Source organism: Simochromis diagramma, unplaced genomic scaffold, assembly GCF_900408965.1.
Source record: "Simochromis diagramma unplaced genomic scaffold, fSimDia1.1 OVJJ01000216.1, whole genome shotgun sequence".
Taxonomy (NCBI): Eukaryota; Metazoa; Chordata; class Actinopteri; order Cichliformes; family Cichlidae; genus Simochromis; species Simochromis diagramma.
This window is the reverse complement of record NW_024386883.1, coordinates 778,094-796,583: the sequence shown is the minus strand read 5'-3', so window position 1 is coordinate 796,583 and position 18,490 is coordinate 778,094. Positions and strand designations below refer to the sequence as shown.

At 39.2% G+C, this 18,490-nt stretch overlaps 1 protein-coding gene across 3 annotated transcripts in view; it reads right to left on the bottom strand.

Annotated features, from left to right (window-relative positions):
* Positions 1-11,653: 11,653 nt before the first annotated feature.
* LOC120734175 (connector enhancer of kinase suppressor of ras 2-like) overlaps positions 11,654-18,490 on the bottom strand; it is a 31,567-nt gene continuing 24,730 nt past the window's right edge. For all 3 annotated transcript variants that reach the window (XM_040032789.1, XM_040032790.1, XM_040032791.1), the window contains exons 17-22: positions 17,178-17,249; positions 16,875-16,945; positions 15,641-15,741; positions 15,060-15,540; positions 12,305-12,495; positions 11,654-12,217 (exon numbers count right to left, since the gene is read on the bottom strand). In XM_040032789.1, coding sequence (XP_039888723.1) covers positions 12,170-12,217; positions 12,305-12,495; positions 15,060-15,540; positions 15,641-15,741; positions 16,875-16,945; positions 17,178-17,249 — 964 coding nt within the window. In that variant the 3' untranslated portion in view covers positions 11,654-12,169. The remainder of the gene's footprint in view (positions 12,218-12,304; positions 12,496-15,059; positions 15,541-15,640; positions 15,742-16,874; positions 16,946-17,177; positions 17,250-18,490) is intronic.

Genomic DNA, 18,490 nt, shown 5'->3' with positions numbered 1-18,490 from the left:
CAGTGATTATTCAATGTACAAAATGCCTTTTTATTGTCTTTGTTGGTGAAGTATATAATGTTTTATGTGTGTATTGTGTGTAGACTATGTACAGTTATGTTGTACGAGGAAATAAGGTTTTAATTTATCCTGCTTAAGGAAGACTGCTGCATGTGGATAGTACTTCAGTGCTGCCCTCAAGTGGTAGGATCTCTGTAGTATCACATGCAGTGTTTTTGCTGTTGTCAGTCTGATGCCAGGACCTTATCTTCAAGGGAAATCAGCTGTAGTACAAATAATAACTCCAAGAAAAATAAATAAATAAAGCTTGCATATATACTAGGAAAATGGACCCACTCTCTTTTGTGTAAAAATGCAGCTTTTCACCAGTAGTGTCAGGCTAGTCATAGGAGTATCAGAGCACAGCGGTTATAAAAGAATGACAAAGAATCTACATTTGGATGAGCTTTTGGATAAAAATCAGCAGCTGTATTAAACGTGTCCATACACTGTTAAATGTTAAATTTCTTTCCCTATTTTTACCCTGTTGCTTTCTATGATAATGATGCTGATAGCAGTGATTTTCTTGCTTAAAAACATAGAATCCGTGCATGCTAATAGCTTGCTTTTTGACACTAAGGAAACAAATGACAATGGGGATATGAAATTTTGCATCATGATGGCCCCAAGACTTAAATAAAGCTAAATAAAATAAAATAAAATAAAAATAAATAAAGAGGAAATTATGCTTAGTTTTAGTTTTATTTGTTAGTTTGGTTTAAAAAAAAAACAAATATTACAACTTTCCTGATGAGGCTTTGATGGACGTGTTTATTGAGACTCTGAGTGAGTCAGCTGCTTTCAAAAGGTTGAGTTTTTATTTTAATATCTGGACTGTTTTTCCTGAATGGCTCTCAAATGTACGGCTCCATACATTAATAATAAAAATGAATAAAACTAACACTGAAACTAAAGATTTTCCCACAAGAAAAACTCAAATGAAAGAAGAAAATTCACTGTGGAAACTAAGTGAGACTACACTAACTTAAAAACAAATAGTGAAAGGGAGATATAAAATGTTTATGAGTGAAGATGGTTGTCTGTCTCTCTGTGATGGACACCATGGTGGTGTCCATGGTGTACCTCACCTGTCGCCCTACGACTGCTGTGAAAAACAGCCCCCATTCTTCACCACGACATATTGGTCGTGGTGAAGAATGGGAAGGATTTTTTTTTAAATTGATAAGATAAAATGAAAATCGCAGAAAGTGAACAAACACATGAAGGTTCATACATAAGGTATCGTAATGCACTTAAAGCGTTTTGCACTCTTTATGAAAAGATTGAAGGAACTGTTTTATGAATGTGTTTCTCTCCCTTTTGTTACAGCAACCTGTCTGTGCAGCTTTGTCAGCATACAGCAAAGTCTAAAAACATGATAAAGAAAGCCACACCTCCTAAACTTCTCTGGAGTAAGCTACTTACCTTTGGAGTTATAAGCCCATCACCTGAGATTCAGTCTGCTGTAACAATCCCAGTGGCTCAGGCTCTTAAAGCTCAGTTATGTGCACAGACCCTGACTCAAAGGGGATTAGACACTAACAGTAACTATTGGGTGAAAGTGTTTCTTGAAATTTTGCCATATTGTTTATTTGTTGCAGCCAGAAAACACTAATAATATAGCAGATATCGCTGGATTTTGTGTTATAAACAATCTTCTGCCATAAAAAAATATTTCAAACTGCAGGAAATCAAGTAGAAAATGAAATTTATAACCTGAGGTTTGTTACTGTTTCGTTATATATTATAGAGCAGTGTTGTGTGTACTGTAAATTGCACTTGTGGTAATAAACTGTCTGCCATGAGATGTAGCTTTGGCTATTAATGGCCTTGTGCTCCTATTTTACTGAAAGCATGCAACTTATTGAATTAGATCAGCCATATTATCACGGTTAAAAAGGTTCGGGTTGGAAAGGATTCCCATGGAGGTATCTTCAATTATTAAATGTGATATTTATGGGAAAGTAGTTCTTTTTTTTAATCCACATTCTGTGTTTTCAGGGGCCCCAAGTCCCCCTTTTGATTGGACTTAATGGATAAAAAGCCCATATGAGTTAAAACAAACCAAACCTGAACATGAGGCAGAGTATTAGAAGATTTCTTGTTTCAGACCAAATTTGAATCACATTCTTACTAATAATCCAAAGTTAGATTAAAAAAAATACAATCAAGCTAAAATGTTTTTGTAAGAATTCACCCTTAATTTAGCTGCAAAAAAAAGCCCAACAAGTTAACACAAGAAGTTAATTTAATATTACAAAGTCTGCCATGTTACATAGAGTTAGAATGCTAAATTCAACCCTCCACAACAGTGCTTTCTGTTTGCCTCATCCTCTGTCAGGCTTGGTAAGTCATCTGGTATCTCTGACTTCAGAAGTGCAGATACAGTCCAGACATGCTTTCCTCATAGAAAGTGAGACACGCAACACCTAAGAATAACATTGAAAAAGTGTGTATTAGCAACTATACATATACACTGATGTACTCACATGCTGCACATGAACATTAACACTTACAGGAAGCCTTTCCCACAGCCCAGAGGTCCAAAGAACAACTCTGTTGGGAGACAAACCTTTCTACATACTCCACTTAGAGTGGGGCAAGACCACGGGAAGGATGCAGCCTCATTTAGAGCAACTGTAATTTAGGAAAAAAAGAAAGAAAGAAATTTACTGTAGTTTTAGGTAAAATCCTTTTGCTTTAAGCTTGAAAAACTTCAACCCCTCTTGGTCATAAACTGGGCAGAAAAAAAATCTGCAGAGATCTGCAGAAATACTTACCATTTAGCAGTAAGACAACCAAAAGTGCCAAAACAATCACACGGTAACAAAACATTCTCGCGTCTCTCAGTTTTGCACCAGAAATGACGGTTCGGTGTGGATCTGTCTGTTTCAGTCAGAACGGAGCAGAGGACACAATACGAAGCAGCACACTGGTCACTGGGTTTTATATTATGGAACTACAAGCACTGTTAGGAGTTCAGGCTTTCCTCAATCACATTTAAGAAAATTAGATTACTGTGCCCACCTCGTGTCTAAAAGTCATGAGACAAGAATCTGACTTGTAAATGTAATTGAAAGCATGCACAAGCCTTCACTGCTTGCTGGCATTAGCACACAGGCCGTCTCTTTCTATGTTAAATGACTGAGAATGCATTCTCCCATAACACATGTATTTCTGTATCTCATCTCAACATTTACTGAAGAGAGTAGCTTGTAAACAACAGTGATTTTTCCTTGCAAAGCACAAATGTTTTCCAGCATATTTGTTTAGGTTTTATTATTTTTGCACACAAGTTCAGTGGAAGTCGGGTGACATGAACATTTGTCAAACCAGTTTTAAAGAGAATGTTTAATCAAATGTAAATTGAATCATAGAAAGTGCAGTTGTCGCCATTAGATCACATTACGGTCTCTTATGCTGTGTGGTTGTGAATAGATCAGTGCTATGTAAAGCTTAAGGGAGCGTGGACTCTGGTCAGGTTAGGTGACAAGCCTAAAAAAATGAGAAGAACTGTGTGGGCGGTATTCTTTAGTGAAGCAGAAGCTTTCGAATTACGGACAAAGATTTAATTTTCCATTTCTCTTGGTTAGAGAGATGAGTTTGGAAGTTTGATCGTCCAAAGTGGTCTTAAAGAAATCAGTGCTTTGCTATGCTGGGCATTTTCTGACTGCCTATTCTCTAATGTGAGCACCTTAAACACAAGGTTCTGCCAACAGACTTTGAGATAAGCAATATCCCTGAGCTAGAACCAAATAGGTTCACGTGTCTCCATTTTTTCTTTTTCTCTTTTTGTGCTGCAGCATCCAATAGCAATCGATTTCTTTGTCTCATAAGCCAGATTACTTAGATGAAGTTTAGATTTTAGTCAAATTAGTTCACAGGCTCCTTTCACCCTGAATTATCTGCACCCTGTATATTCAGCCTCAAAAGAGCTGTAGTAACCCAAAGATCTTCGCTTTAGCCAGCAGTTAAAGAGGGTTCACTTTGTTGACACAAAACTTAAAACAGTCTTATCTTAGGAAAAAGTCTCTTTTGAGAAGCCCAAAGCCCACAGACATACACAGTGGCTGATTGCTATTTAATTGGCAGTATTTATCTTTAAATGTCACTAGTAAAGCTGAAGGGGCATAAACCTGCATAGAAAGCTGATCACAGTTTAATTAAAGTTAATATTTTGAACTTTTTGAGCTTTCCCACCATGCTTAGAGTGGAACTAAAGTTTTTTTTATATATATATAAAATGAATAGCTAGAAATATAAAAGTTCTGCTGTCAGCGTCTTAAAAGTTATTGTTGTATTGCATTATCTCAAAGGTTATGACCCTTTGGACACAGTTTCATCAACGTTGCATCATTTTTTTTCCCCAAAGGGATGTCATTACTACTGTTTTCCTCTCAGCCCTCGTCTCCATCCTCCAGGTGCTGTCCAAAGAGGTCTCACCTGTGGCAAAACAGTGGTATCTAATTGCTTTCTAGAGGAATAGAAATACAAAGTGGACTAATGACCTATGATGTGTTTACCTGTTAATGTGTAACTCTTCAGATTTAACTTTTTTTTAGTGGCATCATTGGCAGATGATACCTTGTGTACCCTTCAAAATACACCAAAAAATTATGTAAAAAAATGTAACTCGAATTTAAAGACATATATTTCTGTTTCAATCTTTAGTTTATGGAAACAGAGTTAATAAATCAGGTTTTAAATGAATGTTTTAAACACAAGCTGCTGATATTTAAGATTCTGCAAAGTAAGAATTTCATTGCTCTACAAAACCGTTTGTGTTTTGCTGGGTACATGACAATAAACTTCTTGAATCTTGAATTATGTTTAACAAATATATTCCAAATTGTCATTTTCAGAAACTCTTCAGCAACACAGAGTCAGGCATGAATGTATGGAATTCCTTTTAAACGCTTCGCGTCGCCTTAACAAGTTATGATATGAGGGCCAAGTCAGGCTGGTTATTTTTATGGAGGCCTTGCCTAAAAGCTCAGTGGAAAGTGAACACAACATGAGTCCTCCTTTAGCTTCTATAGACTTGATTTTTAAAGGCAATCAGCAAAAGATTTCAGATTTGACTTTTCTTTCACAGAACAGACAGCCTCCTTACTTAAGGTTTGGCTGTTGCAAGACCAGCTTTGACACTGAGGCCTGTTTTGCTATTAGTTTTTGTCTGGTTCTTGGGCACTGGGGACCTTTACTAAACCTTAGAGCACAGAATGCTGGAATTAAAGGCAATGCAAAATTTAAGATGATGAGTGGCTCTGAGCTTCATATGCAGGAGCCAAACTTTTTATTTCTCTGTATGTAAGGGGGAAATTTGATCTGGATCCTGGCACGACCCGGCGCTGGTGGAAAAATAATAGTGGGGTGATATGTGTTTGAACTAGTAAGTAGTCTAGCAGCAGCATTCTGCCAATTCTACCCAAGGGCTGACTTGGTAAGTAAAGAGAAATGTGAACTCTGATATTATAAGAAGAGCTCAAGGCATGCACGAACATTTCTCATATTCTTTTGAATCTACACTTACTTTCATTGTGATTCTTTGATAGAAAGTGGTGAAGCTGCTTAATGTGTGCACCAGAGGACATGCACTGATCAAAACTAGAACGGGGATCTGTATGGTCACGGGGGCACCAGTCCAAAACTCCATCTACTAAGTGTTGACTTGTTGGAGATCTTTTTCTCTCTCCCTGTCCAGTCTCTTATAGCATTAAAGCTGTCTAGGAGCCTAGAAAACTTACAGACCCTATCAGCAAACACACAAACACACTCTTACCAAATTTGATTAACAGAAAAGCTTCAGTTTCCTGCTTCAGTTTCATTCTTCTGCTGCTGTAGCCCAGACATGTGGTGCATTCAGAGATGCTTTTCTGCATACCTTGCTTGTAAAGAGTGTTTATTTGAATTACTGTTGGCTTCCTATCAGCTCTAGGCAGTCTTCCCATTCCCCTCTGACCTCTGACATCAACAAGACATTTTCACCCAGCCCTTCTTTTTTCTGTCAACCCTGGAGATGGTTGTGTGGTAAAAGTAGTTCAGCAGCTTCTGAAATCCTCAGAACAGCTTGTCTACCAGCAACCACGTCACATTCAAAGTTACATAAATCACCTTTCTTCCCCATTCTGATGCTTGGTTTGAACTTTAGCAGTCATGTCCTTGTGTACATGCATGAGCATAAGTGAGTGTATAATATCAGGCTATAGCAACCATACACACACATACACACAAACACATGTGCGTTAGGTTATCTACTGCTTATAGGTCAAATTTGGGAAATTAACAATACTTTAAACTGTCAAACGGCTTCATTTAATCAGGCCGACAAATGATTCATGGCGAATGATTGAGCAACGCAAGTAAGAATTAAGACTTCAGCAAGCTACGTTTATGTGTTTTCAAGAAAATGCAGCATAAATGTAAAATACAGCAGAATGGAAATAAATGTCAAGCACTAAAAGCTTTTAAATGAAATGTCCAGTCTCCAGTGGATGTATCGATTAGTCATTTAATATCTATATCTATTTGCAAGACCTTTATGGTATTTATATTATGTGCATAGGAGGAAAGGACAGTTGAAAGGGGTTTGTGAAGCAGAGGGACGTTTTTTTTTTTTCACCATGGTAACAGGAGAGATCAGCACACCACTAACCCACCCTGAGCTGCGATAAAAGGCTGCCCACTTAAGCAGCGCACTCTGCAGTAAGGAGAGGAGGAGAAACAGGTACAGTAGGCTCAAAATAGCTTCTAAATGCTCTGTATATTCCTGCTCACTGAACCTGTAACTGTACAGATTGTACCTGCTACTCAAACGCTTCACATGCTTTATAACTATGAACTTCAGTGGCAAATCTAGGTTAAACTCAGCACCATTAAATCAATAAATCAATATATAAGTCGCATGATTGAACACTTTAGAAATAACCGATTATGCTGATATCTTTTACTGTGTCCAGTGTGTATTTTATGTGTCATTAATATGTCATATATTTATTTTGAAGTTCGTGTTTTTTTTTCTTTTCAGAACTGAACTGAAACATGGACAACACAACTGCAGCAACATTCAAAATGACTGCGTATGCTGTCATGGAAAACTACAAACATGGGCTGTTTAGTGTATTTTTCCTGCTCTACCTCATTACCCTTGTTTTGAATGTACTGCTCATTTCTGTTATACACCAAAACAAACAGCTGCATCAGCCTATGAACGCGTTCACCTGCATGCTGTCCCTTAATGAAATCTACGGCAGCAGCGCTTTGTTACCTGCAGTCATGGCTGTGCTCGTCTCAAAAACGCACGACGTGACCGTGAAGTGGTGCATGGCTCAGGCTTATTTCCTGCACACATATGCAAGTGGGGAGTTCTGCATTTTAGCTCTTATGGGATATGACAGATATATTGCGATATGTTCCCCACTCCATTACTACAGCATCATGTCTTATTCAAAAACATGCAAGCTCATTGCATTTACAGGTCTATACCCATTTATTGTTTTTACATCTTTTTACTCCCTTACCTTACAGGTTCGCTTCTGTGGAAAAGTCATGCCAAAATTGTACTGTGTGAATATGGAACTGGTCAAAAATTCATGCACAAATGCACAGTACATAAGCACTGTAGGACTTGCAATTCTTGTGCTTTTTATAGTCCCCCAATTAGTGATGATAGTTTTCTCTTACGCACACATTTTAAGAGTATGTAGGACATTTCCAAAAGAATCTAAAGCCAATGCTTTTAGAACGTGTGTCCCACACTTGTTGTCTTTGTTGAACTACACTATTGCTTCCCTTTTTGAAGTAATCCAGACCAGATTTCACATGAGTCATGTGGCTGTCGAAGCACAGATCTTCCTGTCTTTATACTTTATCATCATTCCACCCATTGCCAACCCAGTGCTATATGGACTCAGCACTCAGACAGTGAGAGGTTGCATAATGAAACTGTTTATTAAAAACAAAGTCATGACAACAGTGCTATCAAAGACACTGACTGTGGGTTAGGATCTCTGATATGCATTGCTTTGGCAATAATTGTTAGAGATTAAAAAACTATAATGAGAATGTTTCTCTTTTATCTCTCATCTGGCCAAATGGATATTTATCCGTCTGTGACCTTTAGTCAGATGAAAGCTGATTTATAAATCTTTTCATATTTGCTTGACTTCACATTTCATAACCATGTGTTAGGGGGGGGTTAATAATGTAAATGGTAAATGATACAACAATTTCTCGTAGGTGTGCATTTTTCTGTTAAATAAACTCTGAAATCACAATGTAATTTTTATCATTTTAACTGAGATGGAAAGTTTAAAAGCTTCACCTTCAAAACTTGAAGTAAAATCAAATCAAATCAAAGGTAGTTTCTTGTTTCTCCATGGGTCTTTTTAAATTTGCTGTTAATTCACTTTTAAATTGCTGCAGCGAATTTGATGCACTCTTTTTTCACAAATCTTTCTTCTGTGTGCCTTTTTTCTCCAGATGAAGCATTATTCCGACCATGAAGTAAAAGAAACAAAAAAGAATTAACAAGGCGAAGCAAATTGTGGGGAGGATAGTCTGTTCTATTAGCCTGGCCATTGCTAGTCATGCACATTCATTAAATCAAGTTGATAACACCTATGTCACGTTAAGAGGATATTACCAAGTACTTAAAGGCTTAGAGTGGATTCAAGGAGATTAAAGACCTGATTCTACTACGTGGAAGAAGTGCTGCCAAAATGCTTGAAGAAAAAACTCGATATCAAATCTGTCCGCGTTAACAAAAATGCGTTTAAAAAACACATTTTTGCCATTATTTTTAGTTTCTGTAACTTTGTCAAGTTAGACGTGAGTGGGTAGAAGTTCAAACTGAAGATTGACTGCAAATGGCTGTGATGACTCTGTGGTGAATCACTGGCAAAATGGTTAAGCATTGAACACAGAGCTCACTACAGGCCAATGTGACAACAAAAGCATTCGTAAATGAACTTTCTCGGGCCCAAATATGATTAACAAAGCTTCCTGATGCAGCTCAGAATAGATGCCGCATGAACAGAGAGTACTGAATTAGAAAATATGTGAGTCATTTTGGCTGGTATGTAACGTCTGGCTGAGTCTGCACGTATGAATAGAGTTTTGTTTTCGCTGTTTGCGTGTTTCTCATCTTGTAAATGGAAAATTTTTGCATGGAATTGTTTGCAGTAACGCAGCCCTTCCCTGGATGAATCCTGAGCCTCATCGCAGCTGTCGCAACATTTTTGTTAAGATGCCCGCAATTATGCAGTGTAATTCCTGTGTTATTGGGCTGGAATTGCAGTATTTTTCCTCAAACACTTTTAGGAGTATCTATCTATTTTATCCAAAATCTGATGATCACAAATTACTAACTTTGCAACTGCTTAGAAAATACAAAATGGATACATGCAATTAAGGCAAAGAGGAAGTTATGTTGTAATACTTTGGCTAATATCCCCAAATATATGAAGTCCAAGACCCTGTGAGTGAATCTGTGTGTGTAGACCTTTTTTGTGACTCGGTTTTGGCCTAACCTAATAACAGAAGCATTGGACTTAGAAATTTAGTTCAGCTCATCTTGTCAGAGTTTAGAACAAATAGCTCAATTGTTCACATCACAAACGGTTGCATTGTTTTAACACGTGTCAGCACTATGATTTAAATTTTCTGTTCAGTCTGTTTTATCCTATATCTGTCTTTAGCACTGTTTTTTAAATGTAGCAAACAAACAAATAAATAAGAACTCCTGTGAATGGATGATGAGTCTTATTAGCAGCCAGTATTTTCTATTTATCTGGATACGATTATGACCTCCTTTATAATGAGAGTGAGATGAAAGCAAAGCTGACCTGTTAGAAGTACCTGGAGAATAAATGATCCCGCTGTGTAAACACAGGTTATTACCTCTGATGTTCTAAAGGGGGATACACTGGGAAAAAGGCATCTAAATGAGAATTATACATTTGATTTTATGACACTGAGACGTTTGTGCTGAAATCTGGTGAAGTAAATATTGTCTGCATGCAATCGTGGTTGTGTTGCATGTGTAATGTAATGTATAAAATACAGATTGTAGACACAGAGGATTATTAATAAGGAAAACACATAATAAGGGTTTCTTGGTATGAACCAAACATTTTAATATGGAACATGATATAAGAAAAATGCATTTAATCATGTGTGTTTTGACACAGTAACAAGAATATTACTAAGTATAATCGTGGGGTAATATTTGTGGGATCGCTCCTTAATTTCCAGTCGGTAGCAGCAAAATTTGTACTTGCAACATTACTCTAATTCATGCAGATTAAATGCAATATACATCACAGCAACAACAAAAAAGTCATTACTATTTACACCTATGAGGCAGTGTGAAACCTGGCAATTCAATTTGGGGTATTCTCTTCCACTCTCTGTTAGCTTCAACTACAATTCAATCACAAGTCCCATTTGAATATCTCCATATGGCCATAGTGCAATACCTTGGCTACACAAACACAGTGGGATGGAGTACCTGGCATCTGCAGAAGGACGTGGCAGAAAATTAAAGGCTGTCTTTTTTCTGTGCCTTGTGGAGGTTGACTGATTTTTTGTCAACAAAGTTATGTGTAATGACACTGGATTTTCCTACCAACTGTCATGCAGAGATTCACAATGGGCACACGTACAGTGCCGAGCAGTGCTGCTTCTACAAAGGCTTTTTCTCCTCTGGGGCTGCTGTTTTATTCTTGAGGCTGAGAAGATAAATGTGTGCTCTCTCTGTGTTAATGTAATTGGGGCAAATGACGTGCAGCTGTCCCGTGAACCTGCAGGTTCGCTTTAGACCAGTAGTAGCATACCTAAATAAACAGTTATACCTGCACTAAACAGAGCACTATTCCCACGTGTTCCATTAATTATATATTATGAGAAAACCTGAAGTTTCATGTAAATTGAGCAGCCTCATCATTACTGAGAGAAGTAGAAAAAGAAAGAAAAACACTCAGCAGAGGTTCTCATGTATGTACTTTATTTAAAAAAAAAAAAATGCAGCTACAATATGGCACAGGTGTGATATGTGAGTCACATGGCTGGGTACAATGTTTTAGTCTTACAAAGCATGCTTGCACATTAAACACTTAATAAATACGGTTATTCTGCTTTTTACGGCGCACAATCAGAAAGAAAATGATTCAATTTTCTGGGGCCGTTTGTATAAGAATTAAAAATACACTGTGCCGCTTGTGTGCATGAGTGTGTGTGGGTGAGTAAGGGACTGCGGGTGAGCCGAGGGGTGGAGAAAATGTCTTACAAACAATCAGGTAGACAGCATGCATACAAAAATAGACGACTATTCTGATCGTTCATCTGTAATTTACAATACGAGTTCATTATTGCCAAGCCTTTTATTTTTGTGCCTCTGGTTTGAGGGATAGCTTGCGTTCTGTGTCTTCTCTGACCTCTCTTGGAAAAGTACAATGTACATTCACTATCACTGAGGCACAGCACTTGATTTACAATTTGTATAAGTAACCCAAAACACCGTGTAGTCACTTTTGCTGTAATGTAATATCATAATATCTGTATAATATATATATATATATATATATATATATATATATATATATATATATATATATATATATATATATATAAAACATCCTGTACACTCATACAACAAACATACCCATGAATCAAACACACATGCATAACCAAATGTTGTGCACAATGAGCAGCTGCACACAACTCCAGCATAATGTTCAAACAACTCAACAGAAGCAAAGGGACGTGGCCATGCACGTGAGCAATGATTTAAAAACCTCTCTGACAAATTTCTGACATGGAATCAAAGTGCTTATTTGCCATAAACCCTGGGGGCCTATAACTTATTTCATCAAGCCAGGCATCTTTTTTTGCCTTTTGTTAAAGCCCTCATCCTAAAAAGAAAGCGATGAGGCAAATAGGGATAGCGAGTCTTTGTGCTCCTGCAAGTGGACTGCAGTTGAAGGTGTTGTAAAGGTGAGGAGATGGAGAACCAAGAAGGTAAACAATGGTTTTTGGTGCCTTTCATTTCCGTCACTGGGACACCAGCTGTGTGAAGTGCAGACAGAGGTGTTATAGCTTAGTTGTCACCGCCACACCGATTCTCAACAGGCTACCCTAAAAAACCCAACGATCGATTTGTGTCTTGAAGGGGGACGTTCTGCAAGAAAATAAAAGCACGAATCAGAAATCAGCAAATGCAACTCGTTTATAAAACAATAATTCATGCTTAAATGTGTTGTTATACATTGAGTGAACTGTGGAGAATTCGTAAGCGGTGAAGTTTGTCATTCAGCAGGGGGTCGTTAACTCGGCGGACAAACGAGCGCTTGTATTCCAGGCGGTTGGCTGGTCTGTGATCAGACAGGTTTGTCTGCTCCAGGGCACGGTACAAATCCACCAAAGAGTCCGTCTGCATCCTGCAGTCACGTCCATGGCCTGACAAGACACAAAATGCACCAAAAAAACATATATTAGTAAACTAAAGTCGAAACTGAGATTTGTTACCTTTTCACACCCTCTAACAACGCTCCCCCTAGAGTGATTAAAAAAAAAACATTTTGCTAATTGGATGAATCAATTCTAGTTTTCATTTTTTACTGATTAGCCTATTGACTAATTACGTAGCCTATGGACGTCTCCCGAGATGAGTAAACATTTCTTTTGTTTTTAAGACATTAGTCAGAGCTACATGTATTATTTGTGCTTTTTCCTTCAGACAGCAATAAAGGAAGAAAAAGGACCTTAAACCTAGGAAACTGGAATCTCATGCATTATTCTAATAAGCTACCCAAACCCCATTTGTCTCCTGTTTTCATGCACTGCCCCCTGTTGCCAACACTCATACACTGCACTCGGGCTCTGATTATGTGAGTTGTCACACACTGTTTTGTATTTTGGAAGCAGGGTGGTACATTCTGAGGCTTTTGGGCTGTGCTTTGAAATGTATCGCGCTTTGTTTGCCGCCTGTTTTGTGTCTGCTTTCTCATCCCTATTGGAAGTGGTGGAGAGACCGAACCCACGGAGCAATAGATAAATGAGGACAAGAAGAGTGGGGCCTTGGGCGAGCTTCTTTATCCCATTCTGAATTCAACATTAACTTGGGCTGAAAGGATTCCTCCTCGCCTCGCCATCCAAACACCGCCGAGAGGCACGACAACATCTCGATCAGGCAAGAGGGAAAAAGGAGAGAGAGAAAGCGAAAGAATGAGCTAGAGAGTGTGCTAGAGAGAAAAAGAGAGTGGGCTGCCAAGATAAATCAGTATCAAATAAGACTAAATTTCGTTTCACTTAGACAACTTCCCCGGAGGACTTCAAGGGATGGCGAATGGGCTGGCTTTAAATCCAATCCAATAAAGCAATAATAGCGAGTATTCAACCTCTGACATTTGCTGGCTCTGACTGCCTGTTAGCAGCTTTAATAAAATAAATGATGACAAATAAGCGCATTTGCACAGCCGTGTGCTGATGAAAAGACTGATCTGCATATAACACTGAGCAGGAGAGGCTCTCACAGCAGGACCATTCAGTGATGCTGTTAAGTGTGCGACGTCTTCATCTCTACCTCAACATTTTTGTACCCCCACAAAACTGTCAGATTAGCTCTAGGAGCTCTTCATCGCAGCCACCTGTCAGGCTCCAAATGTGTTAATCTGAACTGATTTTCAGTTCAGAGGTATTTAATGCTTTCGATTAAACGTAAGTGGATATTGTTGTTGACCTCTCTTGAATACAGCAGACACGGTGATTGTAGCATTGTTTATTGTAAGAGGTGGTGCCTGACTGTCTAAATCGAAGCAATATGCCTCAAATTTGTGAGAAGAATGTCAACTTGTGCTAATAACGAAAAAAATCTTGCCAAGCATATGTGAATACTTCAATCCATCCATAGATTTCATTCATTTTAACCACTTCAGGGTGGAGTTCAGTGGGGTCACAGCCTATCCCAGCTGTCATAGGATGAGAAGTGACGTAGCACCTGAACAGATCGCCAGTCTGGGCTAACGCACAGATTCAGCCAAGTTTTTTCACAGTCATGAATTACCCAAACAATTGGACAGAGAGGCCAAAGCATGCACAGTGAAAACATGCAAACTAAAAGTAGGAGGGCCCCGTCCACTGGCCAGTGGACTCAAACCCACAACCTCCATGCTGTGAGGCAGCGCTGCAAACCACTGCAGTTCCGCTGCCCTGCCTTTTGAACCATATTACCTGCAGCAGTGAGGCAGCAATAGTCTGAAGGCAGCTTGCGTTGCACTTTTCAGTTTCACTAACAATCAGTTTCTAGTATTAACAGATAAATCAATATCTTCCATGCAGACTGTGGGCAGCAGCGGCAATCTACCAATAAGCAAAGCAATCATAAGGACTTTTTTTGTTGCAGTGCTCCCCTAGCAACTAGAAGCAACCACCTGCCAATCATATCATTCTCTAGCAACCACAGGTTGCTAGAGGGTTACCAGCTGTGTGACTGAGGCCTAAGCTTTATTGGTATATAACCCAAAAATCCATCATTAAACAGTTTTTAGGAAAATAATTATTTTATTAGTTTTTCTGTTAGCTATAGAGTGCAGCAGGATTTTACAGTTTGCACATCTCATTCCCTCATCCATGGTCACTTTGGAATAGGATGTTGGTTTGATGCTGAAAGTAAGGTCTTGGATGAATACGGGGTTTAGACATTTGGTTCTGTAACATGAAATATGTAAATAAAAAGCCCACTTAGAGAAGCGTTTTACTTGTCCTAGAAAAGTTTCCAAAACAGTGGTTAAATAAGACTTGTTGGGGACACTGTGATTACAATTGTGATTACATTAGCCATAGCAGCATGTTGCTATTGCTTTATAGCCCAACAGTGTTATTAAATCATAAGGGGCTTTGGTGAATTCAAATCCTGTAAAAATGTTAGAAAATAAATACAAAAGAGAAGACTGCAACTGTTTGGCTTCTCATGACAGGCAGCATACTGCAGTAAAACTGAAAATTCATATAAGGAATCTGACCTGCATCCCTGGACCGGTCCAGTGGATAGTGCTGCGGTTCCCCCTGATCAGAAGCAGCAGTGGCAGCCAGGATAGCATGGAGGCCGCTGTCCCTGGGAAGTGTGAAGCTGCGAGGTTTCCCTCCTGCCTCTGAATCAATACTGGCCCTGAGGGGCAAGGGCAGGGCTCTGTACTGTTCCTGCAGCAGACTGCGCTGTGCAGGCAGAGTGGCCTGCCTGCGGTACTCCATCGCCAACTGGTCCCTGTCCTGGGATAACAAGGATTCCTCCATGGGAAACGTCTGGAGGTAGTGCATCCGTGTGTTGCTTTCCATCTGGTCGTGCCACGAGTTTCGATGGCTGCTCGTCTTTGGCCCGGGGGAGATGCCATTGTTGCTGCTGCCTTCCTGAGGCTCCGAGCGGAACTCCTCGTGAGAAGAACGAGACTGAAAGGTGTCAGAGGAGGAGAGATGCCCGCGTTTCGGTTCAAGGTAAGGACTCACCTAATTACAAACAGACGTAAGAAAAATAAGGGACGTGTGCCACAGAGGAAAATTCAGTAAATCAATCATAAATTTCTGAACTGCAGGCTGACAGACTCACTGAGGATGCTCTGGGATAGGTGTCATAAGGTGGTGGTGGACTGTCCTGTTTGGACATTGAGGGCATTTCCATGTCCTCATGATCACTCTCACTCCAGTAATCTGTCATGTACAAAAGTACTGTTGAGTTAATACTTCTAGGCTCAAGCAAAATCAACTGTTTCTACATGCAGCAGAAAGGGGTAACTTTTCTCACACGCATACAGTTTGCAATCTGAACACCTGCATGAGGTCGGAAAAATCAAACTCTGACTAACAGCTCTGACAAGGGTACTGTGGCAGGAGTGTGGATGGGTAGGTGTGATGTACAAGTCCGGGTCCACTCTGGAGTGTGAAAAAGGATGAATCTAAGATGTGAGAACTTCCTTATAGGTCTTCTGGAGGTGTTATGGTTCTAATTTAGAAACTCTTCTGTAAAGCAAAAGACCCTGTTTTCATGAAGCTCGTGATAAACCTGCTCTCACCCACCCACCCATGCAAGGTTCCTACGTAGGCTCCTCTAAATAGCACAAGGGTTAGTTACATTATTTCCGGTCCATCTTTAAGAAGCTGGAGAAGTTATTCAGCCCCTTAAAATTACTATTTATACTCAGCACGACGAAGCGATTCTTGAATCTGATGTAAAGCGGAAGTACAACGCCTCTGCCGCTGATCTAAATCTGTATATTGAATCCTCTGCATCTGGTCTTGTTTTTCCAGGCCATAGCATCAAATTTACTCTGAGCCAAGTTATAATTTTCAAATCCCCAATTCATTTCCTTGTAATTCTTCTAAACTTTGACAGTCAAATAAATAATTAATGAGCTCATCTCCCAGTGGAAAGATTCAGACAAAGAAGTCTTTACTTTAAAGCAAGTGAACCGAACTAAAGAAGCAAGAATTTAAATGGAGTCATCTCTACAGTCACTTTTTTTAAAGAAACGTTAATGTTGGAACAACCAGTTTTGTTCATTTGTGGTGCAAAAGTTGTTGCACCTCTAGTTCTAAACAGTAAAGACAGGAGCTTAATTACTGCTGTGAGCCTCTGACAGCAAATCAAAACCTCTGCCAAATGAAGACTAGGCAAAATAATTATTCACGCATTTGTTTCAACTTTTATATACGTAATTCCTCAATCGAAAAGCAACAGCGTGAGGCCCCACTGCTTAGAAATCATCAGTTTTATATAACTGTTGACCTGTAACAGCTGAAGAAATTCTTGCAGCACCGTGAACACAGACTGTGACTAATCTCACCTTGGTCTTGGCGCATTTTCTCCTGCTGCTCAGAGTAGCCTGCCACTGCCATACTGAGACGACTAAGCCACCTGTGGGGGAGAACAACAGCATTGACGCACAGCAATTCAACATCCAATGAAACATCTCATACCAGTGTGTGTGTGCGTTTGTGTGTTCAACTGTTTGACTAATAAACTTACAAAACTACTTTGTTTCAAACAGAGAGGGCAGTCTATTAGTAGGGGGATTCAGTTTGCAGACAGTATGGGTTTAAATGTTTGGGGAGTGTGCAATACGGCTATAAAAGCCTCATTAACTCACCGGGACATGTCGTCTACATTTTCCGCAGCAAAGTAGAAGGTCTTTATCTTCGGATGGCAAGCCTTGAAAGCACTAAAAGGGACATATTTAATCACACGTAAGCAGAAGGACAGCAACGTATGGCTCGCATTTCCATGTGAATGCTGTCGACTGGAAAAATAAACCGACACATGGCCGTGCATATACTGATTCATGCTGACACCAAAACAGCAAGACTGCGCGTCATGAGATAAAGCGCTTTGATTATTTTGGGGAGTTGCACAAGTTGGAGTCAGCCTCATGAAGTACGATTCCATTTATATACAGTCACAGTCTTCAACCCAAAAGCTGAAGGGCATCATTAAGATAAATAATTAAGATAGAGCCATAATTATTAAACACAACTCCGAACCCTGTAATATTCCTGTTGTTTAACTCAGTACTGAACAGCAACCCATCAAGTCATACATCCTTCTGTTTATCTCATTCGTGGTTGTGGGCGTTAGAGAATATCCCAGCTATCACTCGGTGTCAGGCAGGGGGCACCCTGCAGAGGTCGCCTGTCACAGTGCAACTCCAGAGAGACAGACAACCGCCTATTCATGCTCGGGTTTACCCCTATGGCCAATTTGGAATTGCCAATTAATCTCACATGTCTAGACTGTGGGAGGAAGCCAGTATACCCAGTGAGAACCCATGCAGGCACCAGGAGAACATGTAGACTCTACACAGAAAGGCACCAGCTATCTAGCAGATTCAAACTCGACCATGAGGCAACCATTGTACCTACTGTACCACTATGACAAAACCCATCTAATCCTTCACTCCTAATGATTTTAACTCTTTAAGCTCACAGTAAACCGCAGCAAAACATCATTTCGACTGTTGTAAACGGTCCGTGAGCCAAATGCAGCCAAATTTGATCTTAAGTGAGCCAAACCACTGAAACATTTAACTACACTTCAATTAGTAAACTTAACTACACATTAATTCCCTGATACATAAATATCCAACTTAATTCAAATGTTGATTTGTCACCAGTTCAAAACAACAGTCACCCCAAGGCCTTTTATATTCAAATATAATATAAAGTAATATAAGAAAAACAAGTGCCAGAAATCTCTCAGGAAGACTGTTTGGGCTTAAATTATAAGAAATAAATATGTAAATTTACAATTTGTTTCTGGTAGCACACTGACTAGACAGTCCTCTCATTCAAAAACATTAAAAACAAACATAAAGGACGTATTATTTTTGTTGACTGACTGAAAATGTTTTATTTATTTATTTATTTATTAAGTTAGCTTGTTTTGTTACTGTGGGCCAATTGTAGA